Source organism: Lipophrys pholis (assembly GCF_963383615.2).
Source record: "Lipophrys pholis genome assembly, chromosome: 8".
NCBI lineage: Eukaryota > Metazoa > Chordata > Actinopteri > Blenniiformes > Blenniidae > Lipophrys > Lipophrys pholis.
The window spans coordinates 1,826,584-1,846,583 of NC_137630.1; the positions used below are offsets into that span (position 1 = coordinate 1,826,584).

The 20,000-nt window shown below is 47.8% G+C and overlaps 1 protein-coding gene across 5 annotated transcripts in view; it reads right to left on the reverse strand.

Moving 5' to 3' along the window:
• prkcz (protein kinase C, zeta) overlaps positions 1-20,000 on the reverse strand; it is a 125,267-nt gene that overhangs the window by 92,074 nt on the left and 13,193 nt on the right. Inside the window, exon 1 of one of the 5 annotated variants that reach the window (XM_080468914.1) lies at positions 7,243-7,630. The exons of 2 other annotated variants lie outside the window; for them this stretch is intronic. In XM_080468914.1, the coding sequence (XP_080325040.1) occupies positions 7,243-7,279 (37 nt within the window). In that variant the 5' untranslated portion in view covers positions 7,280-7,630. Of the gene's footprint in view, positions 1-5,718; positions 5,848-7,242; positions 7,631-20,000 lie in introns of those variants that run through there. 2 more of the 5 variants (XM_080468916.1, XM_080468915.1) reach the window with 2 other exon arrangements.

The window sequence follows — 20,000 nt, forward strand, 5'->3', positions numbered from 1 at the left end:
CCATAAGGTGCTGCATGGTTATTCATGTCGATTTAACTAGTTTGATATTTTGTTTTGTAATTTTACTTTTACCTTTCATGTTTCATGTTCATGTGAAAACTACCTCCAAAGTCAGGAGCAGTTTAGTTTTTATTTTACAAAGTACATTTGTCAGTGTTGTTATTTACCTGTTAGTGTGTTTCCCTTATTTGCACATGTTGGCAAAATTGCACAAGTTGTATAAATTAAAATATGTTCAGAAAGGTTCTAACCCTATCACTTGTTTTTCTTTAATTAGTGATTCCACCACTGTGACACCAGATAACATCTTCTCCTGACCTCCACCTCCTCCATCACTATTTCTCTCTCAGTAAAATTCCTTTTCCTCGTCTTTTCTTTTCATTCTTGCTGAATGAGATGTACAAATATTGACGAGGCCCTTTGCATTGACCATTTATGGTAGAAAGGGGGCGTGTTGAGGGCGGGGCCTGAACGCTCACCTTCCAGGTGGACTAGGATCTATTAAAGGAAAGTGTGTACAGATGTGCGCACGCAGCGTTTTAGAGATCCAAATTTTTTGGGCGCAGAAACATTTTCAGTAGAAGTCCTGGACCAGGTTTTATAAATGAAGCCCCTGGAGTTTTCCAGCCTGGACGGCGGCTCTAGATGAGTGTGGCTCAGATATCATCCAGCAGGCTTCCTTGGTCTGTTGCTATGGCAACCCCAGCCCACCACAGCAGCTGCTTTCTTTCTCTGAGCTGTTTTCTACAATCTACCCGTCAGCATCAGTCGTCTGGATGAACAAATACATCATCTAAGAAGAAGGATTTGCAGAGCTGGTTGTCAATTTGCCAAATGACCGATAAACCAAGTCTGAACCAGGAGTGTCAACTCATTTCACTTCATTAGCCACATGCAGGCCTGTACTACAACCCGGGCTAAACATACTGCAGGCCTGTACTACAACCTGGGCTAAACATACTGGAGGCCTGTACTACAACCCGGGCTAAACATACCAGAGGCCTGTACTACAACCCGGGCTAAACATACCAGAGGCCTGTACTACAACCCGGGCTAAACATACCAGAGGCCTGTACTACAACCCGGGCTAAACATACCGGAGGCCTGTACTACAACCTGGGCTAAACATACTGGAGGCCTGTACTACAACCCGGGCTAAACATACCGGAGGCCTGTACTACAACCTGGGCTAAACATACTGGAGGCCTGTACTACAACCTGGGCTAAACATACTGCAGGCCTGTACTACAACCTGGGCTAAACATACTGGAGGCCTGTACTACAACCCGGGCTAAACATACTGGAGGCCTGTACTACAACCCGGGCTAAACATACTGCAGGCCTGTACTACAACCTGGGCTAAACATACTGCAGGCCTGTACTACAACCCGGGCTAAACATACCAGAGGCCTGTACTACAACCCGGGCTAAACATACCAGAGGCCTGTACTACAACCTGGGCTAAACATACTGGAGGCCTGTACTACAACCTGGGCTAAACATACTGGAGGCCTGTACTACAACCCGGGCTAAACATACTGGAGGCCTGTACTGCAACCCGGGTTAAACATACTGGAGGCCTGTACTGCAACCCGGGTTAAACATACTGGAGGCAAGTACTGCAACCCGGGCTAAACATACTGGAGGCCTGTACTACAACCCGGGCTAAACATACTGGAGGCCTGTACTACAACCCGGGCTAAACATACTGCAGGCCTGTACTACAACCTGGGCTAAACATACTGCAGGCCTGTACTACAACCCGGGCTAAACATACCAGAGGCCTGTACTACAACCCGGGCTAAACATACCAGAGGCCTGTACTACAACCTGGGCTAAACATACTGGAGGCCTGTACTACAACCTGGGCTAAACATACTGGAGGCCTGTACTACAACCCGGGCTAAACATACTGGAGGCCTGTACTGCAACCCGGGTTAAACATACTGGAGGCAAGTACTGCAACCCGGGCTAAACATACTGGAGGCCTGTACTACAACCTGGGCTAAACATACCGGAGGCCTGGACTACAACCTGGGCTAAACATACCAGAGGCCTGTACTACAACCTGGGCTAAACATACTGGAGGCCTGTACTACAACCTGGGCTAAACATACCGAAGGCCTGTACTACAACCCGGGCTAAACATACCAGATATGACCCGGGCTAAAGATACTGGAGGCGTGTACTATGATGCTAGATTTTCTCTTATTGAGATAACTTCAGGATTAAGTCTAGTTTTCTGTACTACGACGCTCGTTCACTTCTCACCAGGATTAATCACCATCCTAACGGACTCTGAAAGTCTAACCTGCTCCGGAGCAGGTTACGTTCTGGAGGTCAGAGCTCCGCCTCCTGACCAATCAGATCTCTTAGAAAATGACCTGCCCATTCTTAAATGATGGTGATTGGTGTGCAGGTTCAGAGCTGAGGGCAGTGGAGAGGAGAGGAGAAAGTATTTAGAACAGGGGGGTCCAAACTCGGTCCTGGAGGACCCCTATCCACCAGGTTCTAGTTCCTCCCTGCTTCAGCATACCTGAATCTAATGATGATGTCATCACCCAGACTGTGAAAAAGCCCAATGAGGAGTCCCTCATTACAATCAGGTGTGTTGGAACTGGGAGGAGCTCCACCTGCAGGATGCAGGCCCTCCAGGACCGAGCCTGGACACCGCTGATTTAGAACAATCTTGTTGACATAATAACATAAATCCTGGTCAATGAGGCTTTGAAGGATGTTTTTGTTCTTGACTTGATGTGAGGACACAGAAACCGTGCAGGACTGCGGCCCTCCAGGACCAGGAATTGTCCACCCCTGATCTAGAATAATGAGCTGAATAATCACACCACTATTCAAGGTCCTGTTTTTCAAGGTCCTGTTCTTCAAGGTCCTGCTCCTCAAGGTCCTGTTCTTCAAGGTCCTGTTCTTCACGGTCCTGCTCTTCACCGTCCTGTTCTTCAAGGTCCTGCTCTTCAAGGTCTTGTTCTTCAAATTCCTGTTCCTCAAGGTCCTGTTCTTCAAGGTCCTGTTTTTCTTGGTCATGCTCCTCAAGGTCCTATTCTTCAAAGTCCTGTTCTTCAAGGTCCTGCTCCTCATGGTCCTGCTCTTCAAGGTCCTGTTCTTCAAGGTCCTGCTCTTCAAGGTCCTGTTCTTCAAGGTCCTGCTCTTCAAGTCCTGCTCTTCAAGTCCTGCTCCTCAGGGTCCTGCTCCTCAGGGTCCTGCTCCTCAAGGTCCTGTTCTTCAAGGTCCTGTTCTTCAAGGTCCTGCTCTTCACGGTCCTGCTCTTCACGGTCCTGTTCTTCAAGGTCCTGCTCTTCAAGGTCTTGCTCTTCACAGTCCTGCTCCTCAAGGTCCTGCTCTTCAAGGTCCTGTTAATCCTGTTACACCAAATCCTCTGAAGAAAGATGCTGCAGGCCTGTGAGTCTGTTTCCATAGTTACCAAGTACTTCCTGCTCACTGCCTGCACCAGTGGGTGGGTGGGGGGTATGGGGGGGTGGGAGGCAAGATGGGGGGGCGATGTGCCAGCGAGGAGGAGAGAGAAGGAGGTGAACTTCATTTCAGTTCTTTTTCATCCTCTGTTAATTTCCTTAGTGAAATTTCTTTGCCGAGGGTTTGGCTTCTTACTGTGGGAGGAAACCGGAGTACCCAGAAGAAAACCTCACACACACACACACACACACACACACACACACACACACACACACACACAGAACAACACAGAACAATGAGCTCTAAACATGAACACTAGGAGAACACAGATATTCTAGTGGACTGACCACCAAGTTGGATTGTTATTATGGTGACTGTCAAAATAAAACTACCAAGTTGGATTGTTATTATGGTGACTGTCAAAATAAAACTACCAAGTTGGATTGTTATTATGGTGACTGTCAAAATAAAGCTACCAAGTTGGATTGTTATTATGGTGACTGTCAAAATAAAAGTACCAAGTCCAAGAGAATTAGGTCTGGGAGTCATGACACCATGGAGGAAACATTGTTCTGATTGTCTCTACTGAGCATGTGCAGAACTACTGGTTACTACCAACGTGGTGACCAGGACCAGGACCAGGACCAGGACCAGGGCCAGGACCAAGACCAGGGCCAGGGCCAGGACCAGGACCAAGACCAGGGCCAGGACCAGGACCAGGGCCAGGACCAGGACCAGGACCAGGGGCAGCATTTCCACTGTGTTGTTTGTGCCGGGTCTGAACGGGACAGGACAGATTTCTGTGCTGCCCCACTGACAAAAGTTGTGAATGGTACAGAAATTCTTTTTTTAAAAACTTTTAAAAAAGGTAACCACCGGTTACATTTTCCGTCCCCCCTCTGTTGAGGTACTCACTGCTCACTGGTTGTTTAGTGAACTGGTTTATTGAAATGTGGTGCTGCACTGCCCCTTGGTGTTCCTACGAGGTGCAGACAGGAGAGGAGGAGCTTCAGCTGGACGCTGCTGTTCACAATGAGAAAGATTAAGCTGTTTCATAGAGAACGAGTCTCACGGCGTTAAGGCTCCTCCATACTTCCCACACTGTGTGTCCACAGACGGTCTGCAGACTGCGGCGGCGAACACTATTGCATCCATCCTCCCAGCCCAAACCTCACCCCACCCCAAGTCGCCCCGCTCTGCCTCACCCCGCCCCGCTCTGCCCCGCCCTGCCCCGCCCTGCCCAGCCCCGCTCTACCCGCCCCGCCCCGCTCTGCCTCACCCCGCCCCGCTCTGCCCAGCCCAGCCCCGCTCTACCCTGCCCCGCCCAGCCCCGCTCTACCCCGCCCAGCCCCGCCCAGCCCCGCTCTACCCCGACCCACCAAGCCCTGCCCCGCACCACCTAGCCCAGCCCCCCCCCGCTCTACCCCGCCCCGCCCATCCCATCCCAGCCCCGCCCAGCCCCGCTCAGCCCCGCCCCGCTCAGCCCCGCCCCGCTCAGCCCCACCCAGCCCACCATTTTCCTCATTTTCACAACGACAGAGTCAAAGTATTTTTAAAAAGCTCCACCCTGGGAGCAGTTTTCATAAAGTTGTGTTTTCAGTAACTGAGCGTACGTCCCAGGATAAAGTGTATCTGTGCTTCACATTCTAAAGAAACATAACCAGCTGACCGTTCATCTTCAAGACATCCTGCTAAAGTTGGATGTGGATCATGTGAACATTATGTACCAAGTATTATGGGATGGATCCACTGACTGAATAGCAAATCACATTAGTGGGATTTTGGTCTCAGGGGTCTATGGAGGTCATGAGCAGTTGAAGTTGGTGTGTGGTGAAGTAGATTAGAGTGAGCTTGCTGCTGTTCAGTCTATGAAGGAGATGAAGTCAGTGAGTCTCCTTCAAAGTCAATTCCTGCTGTGAGCCGTCACAATCCAGAACATTCTGCTGCAGCACGAGCTACAATCTGCAGGATGAAAAGTGGTATTTATCTCCATCACCTCTTTATTTGCCGACCCTCTTGAATCCCCCGTTAATGCAGATGTGACTTTCAGCACATGAGTTGTGCTCCGTTCCAAACAAAGGATTTGAAGTCAAAGCACCACAGTTGACTACAGACTTGACAAGCCGACCTTCTAAAGCTGACCTACTACTGAAACCCCCCAGGAGAGACGCAGGCTTGAATTGCCCCATTTTTCTGCCCGGGTGTCGGAGCGAGAGTGAAAGAGTGAAGCAATAAAGCAGATGAGCTGAAGTGCTTCAAACACAGATGAATCAAAGCACAATACTACACCTCCAGAAGCAAAGGCCAGCGCGCACAGTCCTGCCATTGTGTGGGGTGACGGTGCGAAGAGCAGCCGCCAGCCTGCCGCCGACACGCAGTGGAGCAACCAGCGGGGGGCGGCGTGGCAGGACGGCACGCTGGTACTGCCCAACCTCTCCAGGACGCCTGACTCACTTCCAGACATTGTTCCTGACGCTCACAGGAAGCCAGCAGCACACAGGCAGCGAGCTACGAGCTAACGCCGCCCTTCCCCTCCAGCACCACCCCAGGAGGGGGGCGGGGCTTCAAACGCCTCCTAAGATCCAGCTGCACTTTTCTTCACTCAAAGATAAACGGTGGTTGAGAAGTCATCAAACTTCTCTTATGTTATGTTACGTTAGGTGAAGGAGGGTCTTAGTGGCCCCCCCTCTGAAAGACCTTCCAGGGATCCAGGAGGAAACCCTGAGGAAACCCTGAGGAACCCCGCTGACCTGAGCGCTGACCTGAGCGCTGACCTGAGCGCTGACCTGAGCGCTGACCTGAGCGCTGACCTGAGCGCTGACCTGAGCGCGGACCTGAGCGCGGACCTGAGCGCGGACCTGAGCGCTGAACAGCAGCGTGAGCAACTCAGTTCCTTTCACCGTTAATTAACAGCTTTCATTAGTGTCTCATCATGGCCGTCTTCTAGAAACAACAGGAGAGACTGACGCTGCAAAGAGCAGCAAACCATAAATCTCTGAAGCCAGTGGACTGTGAGGGGTTTTCTAGAGCAGACTCCAGAACAGGCACAACACTAAAGTATCTCCAAATCAAGTCTGCCAATAAAAACACCAGGGGCCAAAGAGGAAATGTCTCTCGCCACAACCCCGGGTGCTAAAAGAGACCCAGACATGGAGACAGAAAGTGTCCAGCTGAGTGGGACACCTTGTTGACACTGTGCTGTTAGAATCAGCAGCTCAACCTGCTGCTGCAGCGGTTCATGTGTATCAGTGTACAGATCAGCAGCAGCAGCAGTTGCTCGTTGCTCGTTGCTCGTTGCTCGTTGCCAGTGAAGCAGAGGTGACCTATTTCTGAAGTTAGCATCACTCTGCTTCTTTCTCTTGTGGCTTTTAAACTGTTGACATGAGTCAATATTGTCTTTTAGTTTGAGCAGACCGATTTTAAACATGGAGCAGTTCTGTGTTCCAGAGCAGCTTCGTCTCCCTGACGCCCTGCAGGACGGAGCAGTGGAGAACCGTCATCTCGGGCAAAAACACCATCACCCTGCTCACCCAGCAGCCCCCCTTCATCCTCCTCCTCTTCCTCCTCCTTCTCACCGTGCCCCCCCTTCCCCATGCAGCCCCCCCTCCTCCTCCTCCTTCTCACCGTGCCCCCCCCTTCACCATGCAGCCCCCCCTGCTCCTCCTTTTCACCCCCCCCCCCCCCCCACCATGCAGCCCCCCCTCCTCCTTCTCACCGTGCCCCCCCCACCATGCAGCCCCCCCTCCTCCTTCTCACCGTGCCCCCCCCCCCCCTCCCCCTCACCCCCCCCCTCCCCCACCATGCAGCCCCTACCTTTGACTCGGAGGTAGAACAGCAGCGTGAGCAGCATCCCTCCTGATGAAGGCTAACGCTCCTTTACATGTCTGGTCTGATGCCGGCCGCCTGCTCCTCCTCTGCTGTTTCCCTCCTCATCCTGCTCTCCTCCTGCTCTCCTCCTGCTCTCCTCCTGCTCCTCCTCCTGCTCCTCTTCCTGCTCCTCCTCCTGCTCCTCCTCCTCCTCCTGCTGCCGCTCTCAGCTTGGCTCTTGCGCCGCTCTGTCCTCCCTCCCTTCCCTCCTTTGTTGCAGCTCCTCGTCAGCTCATCTCAGACACAGCACACAGCGAGGGGGAAGAGCGCGGACTCCGTCCTGCATCCAGCGTCCTCCAGCGTCCTCCTGGTGGAAGCCTCACGCCACATGACTGAGGCTTTTCTGAGCCGCTTGCTGTCTGCATCCTTTCCTCCCACTAGATGGCAGTAACAGCTCTGCATCCAAAAGCAGCCTCCTGCACACATCTCAGCCTAAATATAACCTGCTGGACTATTTTTAGTGGCTGCTGCGCCTGGAGCACATCCTGGACGACAGCTCCTCTCTGCAGGACACCAATCACACCCAGATGGGAAGTGAGCGTTCAGGTTAGGGCGCCGGTGTAATGCCACCTGAGATCGAGCGAGTGGATAAAGGCTGCAGCAGCTTGAGGAGCTTCGACGCACCGGACGAGTCTCCACCTTCCAAACACAACGAGGTCCAGTCCACCATTTCACTGGAACCCAGGAGCTCCACCTCCTCCAGGACAAGACACACCAGTTTGTTCAAGTGCCACACTGCTACACACACACACACACACACACACACACACACACACACACACACACACACACACACACACACACACATCATTTAGGGTCTTTTAGTTGTTTTTTGTAAATAGTGCATTCTAACACATTCTGGACTATTACTATTACATTGTGACGTGTAGATTTTGCTTCTTAACAGTATATAATATTATTTTATAATAATATAAAAAATATATTTCCTTGACATTTTTTTGCTGATACTTCCTATATCCTTTCTTGCTTTTTTAAGATGTTGTCTTTTTCTTCTTTTAAGGTAATGGCTTCTTTTCATTGATGATGTTTTCCACCTGTACCTGTACCTGTACCTGTACCTGTACCTGCACCTGCACCTGCACCTGCACCTGCACCTGTACCTGTACCTGTACCTGTACCTGTACCTGTACCTGTACCTGTACCTGTACCTGTGCCTGTACCTGTACCTGTACCTGTACCTGCACCTGTACCTGTACCTGTGCCTGTACCTGTACCTGTACCTGTACCTGTACCTGTCTCCAAACTTCACTACATGTACTTATTTATTCCCCCTGTACTTTCACATTACTTCTATCTGCACCCTACACTGAGCAGCTGGAGACTCTGAACTGTGAAATAGTTTCTATTCTCCTCTTCCTAGTTTTTAATAGAACATTAGATCTTATTGGTTCTCTGCAGGCCTCCTGTAGCTCAGTCCAACACTTTAGAACGTCACAGTCACACTGAATTAAACTGCTGAGGGAACAAGCATGATTGTCAATACTTAGATCAACATCAACATTTTCACAGCAAAGAATCTTTTATTCTTCAATGAAAAACATGAACGATGTGCAGAATCAAACATGTGTCAACATTCTGGAAATGAAAAGTTCCATCGCAGGTCCAGAGAGTTAAAACCACCTGTGGGTTCTGCAGATAGAATTCCTCAACATCTTGGAAAGGAATTCCTCTGAATTCCTTTTCTCTGCTTCGGCATCAGGATGAGTCAGAGAATTAGGAACCAATCAGAGGCCGCCTTTCAAAAGGCATAGACCACATGGTACCAACTGACCAATCATGTTGCTCCTTACTGGGCGCTATGCAAAACAGGAAGTCAGTCGCTAGTTGTGTAATCAAGATAATTCACTATATTTCGATGAAAAAATAAGAATTTAGACCAAATTAGATGGTGATAAGTAGAGATGGAAGTTATATACAGATTATAGAGCCCTTGAGCAACACGTCTGCTATTTTTTCCCGCCGTCTTTTCCCAAAATTGACCGTCCAAATGACGGCTGGACGGCTCGCTGCCTGAAACCATGCTCTGATGGGAAGAAGCTGTTTCCATCCACGTCTGCTGGTCGTCACACACTGAGCTCCTCTACCGCTCAAATTCCAAATGATCAGTGAGCTCATGTGTCCCCAGAGGACGTCAGTCCAACGCGTCTCTCATGATGCAACAAGAGTCAGGATACTTTGAACATGTTTTATAATCCATTAGGTAAGATTTCATTATTTGTAAATGCTTGAAACAGAGTTATTCACTTAGATAAAATGCATAAATATTTCCACTACTAATACTACTACTATACTATGTACTGTGTCATTCTTCTACTTTCTTTATTAGCTTTGGTGATTATTAATTCAATTCTGGGAGTCAAAAATGTTTGACCAAAGCAAAGAGCAGGAATCAATCAGTGTTTGTTTTCTGAAGAAAAGAAAAACAATCGTTCATTCAAATTTGTATCGTTCATCTTTACTTTAGAAGAAATGTGAAGTTCTAGTGGCTCGTTACAGAGAGAAGGTTAAAACATTCCTCTACTAAGTTTATTAATATGCGAGGGAAAGTCTCTTTACACTTGATTCACACTTTCAGGTGGCAGTGTCTGATCCATCCATCCATCCATCCATCCATCCATCCATCCATCCATCCATCCATCCATCCATCCATCCATCCATCCATCCATCCACCCACCCACTCATCCATCCATCCATCCATCCATCCATCCATCATCCATCCATCCATCCATCCATCCACCCACCCACCCACCCATCCATCCATCCATCCATCCATCATCCATCCATCCATCCATCCATCCATCCATTGAGGTAATAGAACATGTGATTTCTCACCTCTTCATAAAAGACTTTCCAAACCCCCAGCGTCTTCCCTCCTCCCTCCATCCAACTCCACACCAGAATCGGCCCAACAGACAGCTTCAGACGATAACGTGGAAGAAGTAAACAATAGTGTCTTATCTTGTGTGCTTTAAAATTATTAAATAAAATCATGGGATCACCAAACTGAATGAGTGAATAAAGGCAGTTGATCTGGATGTGGGATATGTGTCATTTCCTGTGTCCATGTCGACCCTTGGTGGAGAAATCTCTTCTTTCTGGATGTTTTCAACGACAACATTAATGGAACTTTGTGAAAAACAGGACTGGGTAAACCCCTCCCAGACACACATTCATCCATCTCCTCACTCTGATCCGTTTCCAGGTGGTGGGGGTGTCAGTCTGAGCACCGTCACCCAGATCACCTTGACCCATTGAGAACCTTCCTGCAGGTGGAGAGCCCACAGGAAGGTGGAGAGCCCACAGGAAGGTGGAGAGCCCACAGGCAGGTGGAGCCCAGCGGGGGACATGAACCCTCTACCTTGAGACTGAGAGTCTCATGCTCTACCAGCTGAACGAGCTGGGGGTACATTCATACATGTTCACACATATTCACACACATTCACACATATTCACACACGTTCACACACTTTCACACAAAGTCACACACGTTCACACATGTTCACACGTGTTCACACACATTCACACATGTTCACACATATTCACACACGTTCACACACGTTCACACACATTCACACATGTTCACACATTCACACACGTTCACACACATTCACACATGTTCACACATTCACACACGTTCACACACATTCACACATGTTCACACATTCACACACATTCACATATGTTCACACAAGTTCACACACATTCACACACGTTCACACACTATCACACACGTTCACACGTGTTCACACACATCCACACACATCCACACAAGTTCACACAAGTTCATACGCATTCACACATGTTCACACATATTCACACACGTTCACACACACACACACACAAACACATTCACACAAACGCACACACGTTCACACATGTTCACACATATTCACACATGTTCACACACACACACACACACACACACACACACACACACACACACACACACACACACACACACACACACACACATTCACACACGTTCACACGTGTTCACACACGTTCACACACGTTCACACATATTCACACACGTTCACACACGTTCACACGCATTCACACGCATTCACACATGTTCACACATGCTCACACATATTCACACACATTCACACGCATTCACACATGTTCACACATGTTCACACATGTTCACACATATTCACACACATTCACACGCATTCACACACATTCACACACATTCACACATGTTCACACACATTCACACACATTCACACAAAGTCACACACGTTCACACACATTCACACAAATTCCCAAACATTCACACACATTCACACACGTTCACACAAATTCACACACATTCACACACATTCAGACATATTCACACACATTCACACACGTTCACATATATTCACACACGTTCACACACATTCACACAAATTTGCACACATTCACACATGTTCACACATGTTCACACACGTTCACACACATTCACACAAATTCACACACATTCAGACATCCACACACGTTCACACACATTCACACAAATTTGGAAACATTCACACATGTTCACACATTCACACATGTTCACACACATTCACATAAATTCACAAACATTCACACACATTCACACACATTCACACACGTTCACACACATTCACACAAATTCACAAACATTCACACACGTTCACACAAATTCACAAACATTCACACACATTCACACAAATTCACACACATTCACACACATTCAGACATATTCACACACATTCACACACGTTCACATATATTCACACACGTTCACACACATTCACACAAATTTGCACACATTCACACATGTTCACACACATTCACACATATTCACACACATTCACACACGTTCACAAATATGCACACACGTTCACACACATTCACACAAATTCACACACGTTCACACATATTCACACACGTTCACACACATTCACACAAATTCACAAACATTCACACACATTCACACAAATTCACAAACATTCACACACGTTCACACATATTCACACACTTTCACACACATTCACACAAATTCACACACATTCACACACATTCAGACATATTCACACACGTTCACACACATTCACACAAATTTGGAAACATTCACACACGTTCACACATATTCACACACTTTCACACACATTCACACACATTCAGACATATTCACACACGTTCACACACATTCACACAAATTTGGAAACATTCACACACGTTCACACATGTTCACACATTCACACATGTTCACACATGTTCACACATTCACATACATTCACACATGTTCACACATGTTCACACACGTTCACACACATTCACACACGTTCACACACATTCACACAAATTTGGAAACATTCACACATGTTCACACATGTTCACACATTCACACATGTTCACACATGTTCACACACATTCACAGACATTCACACACATTCACACATGTTCACACATGTTAACAAATATTCACACATGTTAACACACGTTCACACACATTCACACATGTTCACACATTCACACACATTCACACAGAGAGGTTGTTCACACACTATGCTCCTTCCTTCGCCGTGAGGGCAGAGAGCTGTTACCAGAAAACCTTCAAGACATTTCTACCTTATCAGCGCTGGAAGAGCTCAGTGAATCAGAGAGGAAAGAGGACCTGATCTGTGGTTTTAAAGAGATCACAGGTGTTGCCGTCCAGTTCAGCTTCTCTTCAGATGTTCAGCACAAGAAATAATCTCTTCACGCTTTTTCACGGGCTCCATGGTCAGTCTGCCCCACCCTGACCTCCATGGTCAGTCTCCCCTGACCTCCATGGTCCATCTGCCCTGACCTCCATGGTCCCTCTGCCCTGACCTCCATGGTCCGTCTGCTCTGACCTCCATGGTCCGTCTGCCCTACCCTGACCTCCATGGTCCATCAGCCCTGACCTCCATGGTCCATCTGCCCTGACCTCCATGGACTGTCTGCCCTGACCTCCATGGTCCGTCTGCCCTGACCTCCATGGTCCGTCTGCCCTGACCTCCATGATCCGTCAGCCCTGACCTCCATGGTCCATCTGCCCTGACCTCCATGGACTGTCTGCCCTGACCTCCATGGACTGTCTGCCCTGACCTCCATGGTCCATCTGCCCTGACCTCCACGCTCCGTTGTGGGTGTCTGCTGCTGGATTATATAAGACTGTAGGACTGTAGGACTTTTCTGGGAATGCTTGGACATGAAGAAACACCAGCAGATCCGGCTGGAGACGGGTCGAGAAGAAAGATAACAGCTGGAAAGCAAAACGGTATGGTGAGGACAGACAAGTGGATGGGAGGGACTGGATGATAAGAGATGAGGTAGATAAAGGAGAAAGCCAGAGGGAAGGTTGGGGGAGGACCAGATCTGAAATGAGTCCAGCTGGTTGGTGGCTGGATTAGCCGGCCTCTCGGTGGTTGGGCCTGTTTCTTCCAGCTGATGTGGTCACCCAGTGGGAGCATTATGAAGGATGCAGCTTTTTGTGGATTAGCTTTCTCAACAGATGTGCTAAGTTTCATCACCAAGAGGTTCAATCGTGGGACATTAACCACTCCTAATCCGAGCGCTCAGCAGAAGGAGGTCAGAGCAGAGCTGGAGGAGAAGTGAGGAGCCCAAAGTGGCTCAAACACCACCTCATATCTGATGTGACGACAGTCTAAACCAGGAGAGACAAGATGACCGAACCAAACTGCTGCTGCACGGCTCACTGAAGGCCAAACCAGTCTCTACTTCCTCTCAATCTTCTTCTTCCTTCATCATTTGCTTTATTTTGGTCCCATCTGGTCCCAGCTTCTGAACTGATGGACATCAATGTATTTATCAGAATAGTACAAATAAAAGAATAAACATAGAGAAAGAAAACACTGAATGTCAAAGCTCTGGTTAACATTTATAAAACTAATTTACAGAACATGGATCAACAGTACGTCTGCTGGACAGATACAGTTTTAAAAAGTGTCCTGATCGCCCCGCTGACAGGTTTCACTGCAGCGCAGGACAGACGTCCAGCTCCTCCCTTCAGGCCACCGTGTCACCTCACATCCACCATCTTCCTTCTGGACCTCCAACACAAGATGAAGCCATTCTTTTCACCACTTTCCGGGAAAAACTGGACTTTTTGTATTCAGACACACGAGTAACTTCCATTAACTGAACTTCAGGTCACAATAAAACTGAAAGATTTGTGTTTACACAGCAACGTTTTCAAGTCACGACAGTCTGGAGGCCGCCATCGCTGTTATTGTTCATTTACTGAGCATGTGCAGAACAGAGTCAACTGACAACCAAGACTCGGCAAAACAGGGTTTTCTCACTGAGTTTCACTTCCTGTGCTGCTTTCTCGCTGTTTGCTCAGATTGGAAGTGGAATTTTTTGCCGCAGATGAAAGTTTTCTTCCCAGAGTGCACAGCGGGCGCTAAGGTTGTTGTCACCTTTTAGTGAGTTGAACTGAAAGTAATGTGGGTATTTTGGAGCATTAAAGGTTGCAGGTCTCTGCTGCGCTCCACCATGTCTCCTATGTTTACACTGACGTCGCAGCTGATTCTCACCATTGTTCCCAGACAAAATCACGGTTTGATAACACTTGTGGAAAAGTAACGGTAATCTAATAACTGTTTTTGCAAAAGTAATCCTTTACTTGACTCTTTACTTCAAAAAGTAATGGGATTACAGCCCACCAGTGTCCACCACACGGGCAGTTTTCAGAACAGATGACTGCATTAGAACCTGTCTTCACCATTCAGTCCCTCAGGGTTTTAACAGAACGATCCAGAAAGAGATGCAAGAAATCGTCTGGACGAAGACGTGACCCACATTCACCCGTTACTAAAAGACCACATTCACCCGTTAGTTAAAGGTTTACTTCCAGCCCAGTTAGTGAAAACAGGCCGAAAGAAAGAAGTAGAGCTTCTGATAATAAAGGAGTCAGTGAGAGTACAGTGAGAGGACGGTGAGAAGAAGGTGAGAGGACAGTGAGAGGACGGTGAGAAGAAGGTGAGAGGACAGTGAGAGGACGGTGAGAAGAAGGTGAGAGGACAGTGAGAGGACAGTGAGAGGACGGTGAGAAGAAGGTGAGAGGACAGTGAGAGGACAGTGAGAGTACAGTGAGAGGACGGTGAGAAGAAGGTGAGAGGACAGTGAGAGGACAGTGAGAGGACGGTGAGAAGAAGGTGAGAGGACAGTGAGAGGACAGTGAGAGGACGGTGAGAAGAAGGTGAGAGGACAGTGAGAGGACAGTGAGAGGACGGTGAGAAGAAGGTGAGAGGACAGTGAGAGGACAGTGAGAGGACGGTGAGAAGAAGGTGAGAGGATAGTGAGAGGACAGCGAGAAGACGTGAGAAGACGGTGAAAGACAGTAAGAGGATGTGAGAGGACGGCGAGAAGACGGTGAGCGGACAGTGAAAGACGGTGAGAGGACGTGAGAGGATGGGGAGAGGATTGGGAGAGGACAGTAAGAAGACAGTGAGAGGATGGTGAGAGGACAGTGAGAAGACGGTGAGAGGACAGTGAGAAGACGTGAGAGGACGGTGACAGAACAGTGAGAAGACGGTGACAGGACGTGAGAGAACGGTGAAAGGACAGTGAGAAGACGGTGAGAGGACAGTGAGAAGATGTGAGAGGACGTGAGAGGACGGTAAAAGACAGTAAGAGGATGTGAGAGGACGGTGAGAGGTCAGTGAGAGGACCGTGAGAGGATGGTGAGAGGACAGTGTTGACGACAGTAAGAGGACAGTGAGGGGACAGTGAGAAGATGGTGAAAGAACACTGAGAGGACATGAGAGGACAGTGACAGGACCATGAGAGGACAGTGAGAAGACGTGAGAGGACGGTAAAAGACAGTAAGTGGATGTGAGAGGACGTGAGAGAATGGTGAGAGGACGGTGAGAGGATGGTGAGAGGACAGTGTTGACGACAGTAAGAGGACAGTGAGGGGACAGTGAGAAGATGGTGAAAGAACACTGAGAGGACGTGAGAGGACAGTGAGAGGACCATGAGAGGACAGTGAGAAGACGTGAGAGGACGGTAAAAGACAGTAAGTGGATGTGAGAGGACGTGAGAGGACGTGAGAGGATGGTGAGAGGACAGTGTTGACGACAGTAAGAGGACAGTGAGGGGACATGAAGGGACAGTGAGAAGATGGTGAAAGGACAGTGAGAGGACGTGAGAGGACGGTGAAAGGACAGTGAGAGGACCATGAGAGGACAGCGAGAAGATGGTGAGAGGACAGTGAGAAGACATGAGAGGATGGTGAAAGACAATAAGAGGACGGTGAGAGGATGGTGAGAGGACAGTGAGAGGACATGAGAGGATGGTGAAAGACAATATGAGGACGGTGAGAGGACGGTGAGAGGACAGCGAGAGGATAGCGAGAGGACAGTGAGAAGACATGAGAGGATGGTGAAAGACAATATGAGGACGGTGAGAGGACGGTGAGAGGACAGTGAGAGGACAGCGAGAGGATAGCGAGAGGACAGTGAGAAGACATGAGAGGATGGTGAAAGACAATATGAGGACGGTGAGAGGACGGTGAGAGGACAGTGAGAGGACAGCGAGAGGATAGCGAGAGGATGGCGATAGCAGTGGCGCCGCCAGGATTCAATTTCATAGCATGCTCAGATCCCCTAACCCCCACCACAAAAACTATGACTGGCGGCTACGATTTTTATCTGAGGAAGGGTCTGTGAGGAGCGACAACACAGCCGTCTGCTGATTGGCAGTGACAATCGCCACTTCCGACTTGCCCGTAATATTGTCCATTGTTGTTTACATATTCCGCTTTGCTCACTGGTTGTTTTGTTAACTGGGTTTATTGAAACGCCGGTGCGTGACACAACATGGCGTCTTTCAACGAGGTGCAGACGCTCCTCTCAGTAACAGGAGGAGGAGCTTCAGCAGGAGCTCCTCCTCTCAGTAACAGGAGGAGGAGCTTCAGCAGGAGCTGGACGCTGCTGTTTACAATGAGAAAGTGACTGTCACCCGGTTCAGCACCCTGGACAGCTGCCAGAGGAGGAACCGGATGTGGGAATTTGATGCATTTGAACCAGCGACATGTAGGTCCGCCTTTAAAAAATGTTTCGTACAGGATTCCGGCTGGCAGCGCCACTGGGTGAGAGGATGGTGAGAGGATGGTAAAAGGACGGTAACAGGACGCTGAGGACGGTGAGAGGACGGTGAGAGGACGGTGAGAAGACAGTGAGAGGACAGTGAGAGGACAGTGAGAGGACGGTGAGAGGACGGTGAGAAGACAGTGAGAGGACAGTGAGAGGACAGTGAGAGGACAGTGAGAGGACGGTGAGAGGACGGTGAGAAGACAGTGAGAGGACAGTGAGAGGACAGTGAGAGGACGGTGAGAGGACGGTGAGAAGACAGTGAGAGGACAGTGAGAGGACAGTGAGAGGACGGTGAGAGGACGGTGAGAAGACAGTGAGAGGACAGTGAGAAGATGGTAAAAGGACGGTAACAGGACGCTGAGGATGGTGAGAGGACGGTGAGAGGACAGTGAGAGGACAGTGAGAGGACGGTGAGAGGACGGTGAGAAGACAGTGAGAGGACGGTGAGAGGACGGTGAGAAGACAGTGAGAGGACGGTGAGAGGACGGTGAGAGGAGAGTGAGACGCATCATTTTTGCATTTAAAAAAAAACACAAAAAAAGGTTTGTGTTCACACGGAACTGTTTTGAATGTCGATTGACACGGCAAAGGCAGAAATGCTGAAAACAATGTAGTTCTCATGTTGGTCCACTAGTTGGTGCTGTTGTTTTAGTAATGAAAGCACACACACACACACACACACACACACACACACACACACACACACACACACACACACACACACACACACACACACACACACACACACACACACACACACACACACAGCTGAAGTACAGAGTGTATTTGTCACTGTGAGAGTTTTACTTCTTATTGGTATATAACACCTGCAGCACAGAACAATGAGCTCTAAACATGAACACTAGGAGAACACACACATTCTAGTGGACTGACCACCAAGTTGGATTATTATTATGGTGACTGTCAAAATAAAACTACCAAGTTGGATTGTTATTATGGTGACTGTCAAAATAAAACGACCAAGTTGGATTGTTATTACGATGACTGTCAAAATAAAACTACCAAGTTGGATTGTTATCATGGTGACTGTCAAAATAAAACTACCAAGTTGGATTGTTATTATGGTGACTGTCAAAATAAAACTACCAAGTTGGATTGTTATTACGGTGACTGTCAAAATAAAACTACCAAGTTGGATTGTTATTATGGTGACTGTCAAAATAAAACTACCAAGTTGGATTGTTATCATGGTGACTGTCAAAATAAAACTACCAAGTTGGATTGTTATTATGGTGACTGTCAAAATAAAACTACCAAGTTGGATTGTTATTACGGTGACTGTCAAAATAAAACTACCAAGTTGGATTGTTATTATGGTGACTGTCAAAATAAAACTACCAAGTTGGATTGTTATTACGGTGATTGTCAAAATAAAACTACCAAGTTGGATTGTTATTATGGTGACTGTCAAAATAAAACTACCAAGTTGGATTGTTATTACGGTGACTATCAAAGTAAAACTTTCAAGTTGGATTGTAATTATGGTGACTGTCAAAATAAAACTACCAAGTTGGATTGTTATTATGGTGACTGTCAAAATAAAACTACCAAGTTGGATTGTTATTACGGTGACTGTCAAAGTAAAACTTTCAAGTTGGATTGTAATTATGGTGACTGTCAAAATAAAACTACCAAGTTGGATTATTATTATGGTGACTGTCAAAATAAAACTACCAAGTTGGATTGTTATTATGGTGACTGTCAAAATAAAACTACCAAGTTGGATTGTTATTACAGTGAACCAAGTCCAGGAGAATATGGACGGGGAGTCATGACACCACGGAGGAACATTTGTTCTGATTGGCTCTACTGAGCATGTTCAGAACTACTAGTTAATACCAATATGGTGACCAGGACCAGGACCAGGACCAGGACCAGGACCAGTGATTTAGAAACGTTGCGTTTTCAGTGGCTCAGGGATCCGTCGGCATTCAACAAACTCCCAAAACAGAAGGAAGGTTTCTGGTTTTCACTTGAACACGTCGTGTAAACAATTCCACAGTCTGGACACTCAGCAGGAGGGTCTGAACCTGCTGGTCCAAAGACCATTTACAGGTTTTCTAACTTCTCAATACTGTGTGCTCAATGCTAACGCTAAAGAAAAATCACTTCAGCAGCTCCCAAAATGAGAGTATGAGGGAGTTTGTGAATGCTGAATGCAGCAGCTCCCAAAATGAGACTATGAGGGAGTTTGTGAATGCTGAATGCAGCAGCTCCCAAAATGAGACTGAGGGAGTTTGTGAATGCTGAATGCAGCAGAATTCAAACAGACAGTTTAAAAAAAAAGCCGTTCTGTTCTGTCACGTATTTCATGAGAGGGTTTGGGTTAGTTCATATGAAGCTGAAGCTTAATAATATTAAATACAGCATTTATCTAAAAGCATGTCAGTAAATAAGACTTTAGTTAACGATGCAACGTTCACTTCTGATGACGTTGACAGTCCGGCGTCGGTCTGCTGGGAGAAAGCATTAACTGCTGGACAACCTGAGGACTGGGGGTCTCAGGATGGCCCAGGTGGTTTGTCTGCTCATTTTGTTTGTTGATGCTTCGTCTCGTGTTGTTCTTGT